A 1,428-nucleotide genomic window follows, 5' to 3' on the forward strand; every position below is an offset into this window, starting at 1 on the left:
AGGTTGCAGACCCCTGACCCAAAGGATCAATCGAGTGTATTCAGGGATTATCTTAACAACATAGGAGGGAGCCAGGCCATTTAAGTTTTTAAAACAATAAGAGTTTTTTTTTATTTATTTATTTATTTATTTATTTTTTTATTTTTTTTCTGTTTGACCAGAACCAGTGGAGAGATTTTAGAACAGAGATGTTCAAACTCATATGTTTCTGTTAGCGTTCTGGCTGCTGCACACTGAATAAACTTAAGTTTTGTAGTGTTTCATTTGTTAATCCTGCATTTGCTGGTATAAGGGCATGTGTTTGTGCTGTGTTCAGGTGTACCATAGTCTGTTCTGGCCTCTGGAGTATACTGTGCCGGGCCGTGACAACAACAAATGCTATGCCAAGATCATCTGCAATAAACTCAACAACGTACGTGTGCTCCTACTTTTCCTGCCAAATCAATTCTGAAGACTAAAGCAGGTTGGACTCCATATTTTAATTGTGTGTTCGCTGATATTCTTCATCAGGATCGAGTTATCGGCTTCCACTACCTGGGTCCAAATGCAGGTGAGGTGACTCAGGGCTTTGGTGCAGCCATGAAATGTGGCCTCACCAAGGAACAGCTGGACGCCACTATTGGCATCCACCCAACTTGTGCTGAGGTAAGTGGGGGACTCCTCATTTCAGTATTTTATTATAATGGCCTTATTTTCAGACCTCTAGACTAGTGCTGGGCGGTATACCGTTTTGTACTGAAAACCAGTTTTTATTTTTGTTATGATATGACTTTTCTGAATAGCGGTGTAAATAGNGCAGCGTCTGTTTAAAACTGCTTTAATAAGACCTCAACAGAAAACAAGCAGGTTTCTGTTTTCCTCATTTTTTAAGATGACTGAATTCTGTCCTGACCACGTTCTGTCTTGGTGAAGGAGAACGTTAAACTCTGTGATCATAGTCTATTTATTCTATATATGGCAAAATAAATAAATAAAACTTTTCTCTTTTTTTTTAATGTTGAAATTCCGACATGGGCAAAATGACGTCTGCCATTGTCATAAATTAAACTTATAAAGTGTCCCATCTGCAAAGGTTACCTTTCCTTTGCAGCTCTGTCCCCTGCAGCTAGTCTGTCTGGTTACAGTAAATGGTAAATAAATGGACTGAACTTGTATAGCACTTTATCAAAGCCCCACAGGGACCCCAGAGTGCTTTACACTACAGACATTCACCCATTCACACTGATTCACACACTGATGGTGGGAAGCTCCATCATAGCCACAGCTGTCCAGGGGCACACTAACAGAGGTGATAGAAGATACACTGTAAAACTGTGTGTTAGCACAGCATCTTTCCTCGGTCATATTCCCCTTAAACCTAATGCCTGCATCATTCCTCAGTTTGATCCATCCATCCATCCATCCATCCATCCATCCATCCATCCATCC

The 1,428-nt window shown here is 40.6% G+C and overlaps 1 protein-coding gene across 1 annotated transcript in view; it reads left to right on the forward strand.

Annotated features, from left to right (window-relative positions):
• Positions 1 to 1,428, forward strand: part of txnrd3 (thioredoxin reductase 3) — a gene marked incomplete at its 5' end in the record, with an annotated part of 31,128 nt that overhangs the window by 21,748 nt on the left and 7,952 nt on the right. Inside the window, 2 exon segments of the mRNA XM_013999880.1 lie at positions 317 to 412; positions 511 to 645. Coding sequence (XP_013855334.1) covers positions 317 to 412; positions 511 to 645 — 231 coding nt within the window.

This window comes from Austrofundulus limnaeus, unplaced genomic scaffold (genome assembly GCF_001266775.1).
Source record: "Austrofundulus limnaeus strain Quisiro unplaced genomic scaffold, Austrofundulus_limnaeus-1.0 Scaffold2536, whole genome shotgun sequence".
In the NCBI taxonomy this organism is placed as follows: Eukaryota; Metazoa; Chordata; class Actinopteri; order Cyprinodontiformes; family Rivulidae; genus Austrofundulus; species Austrofundulus limnaeus.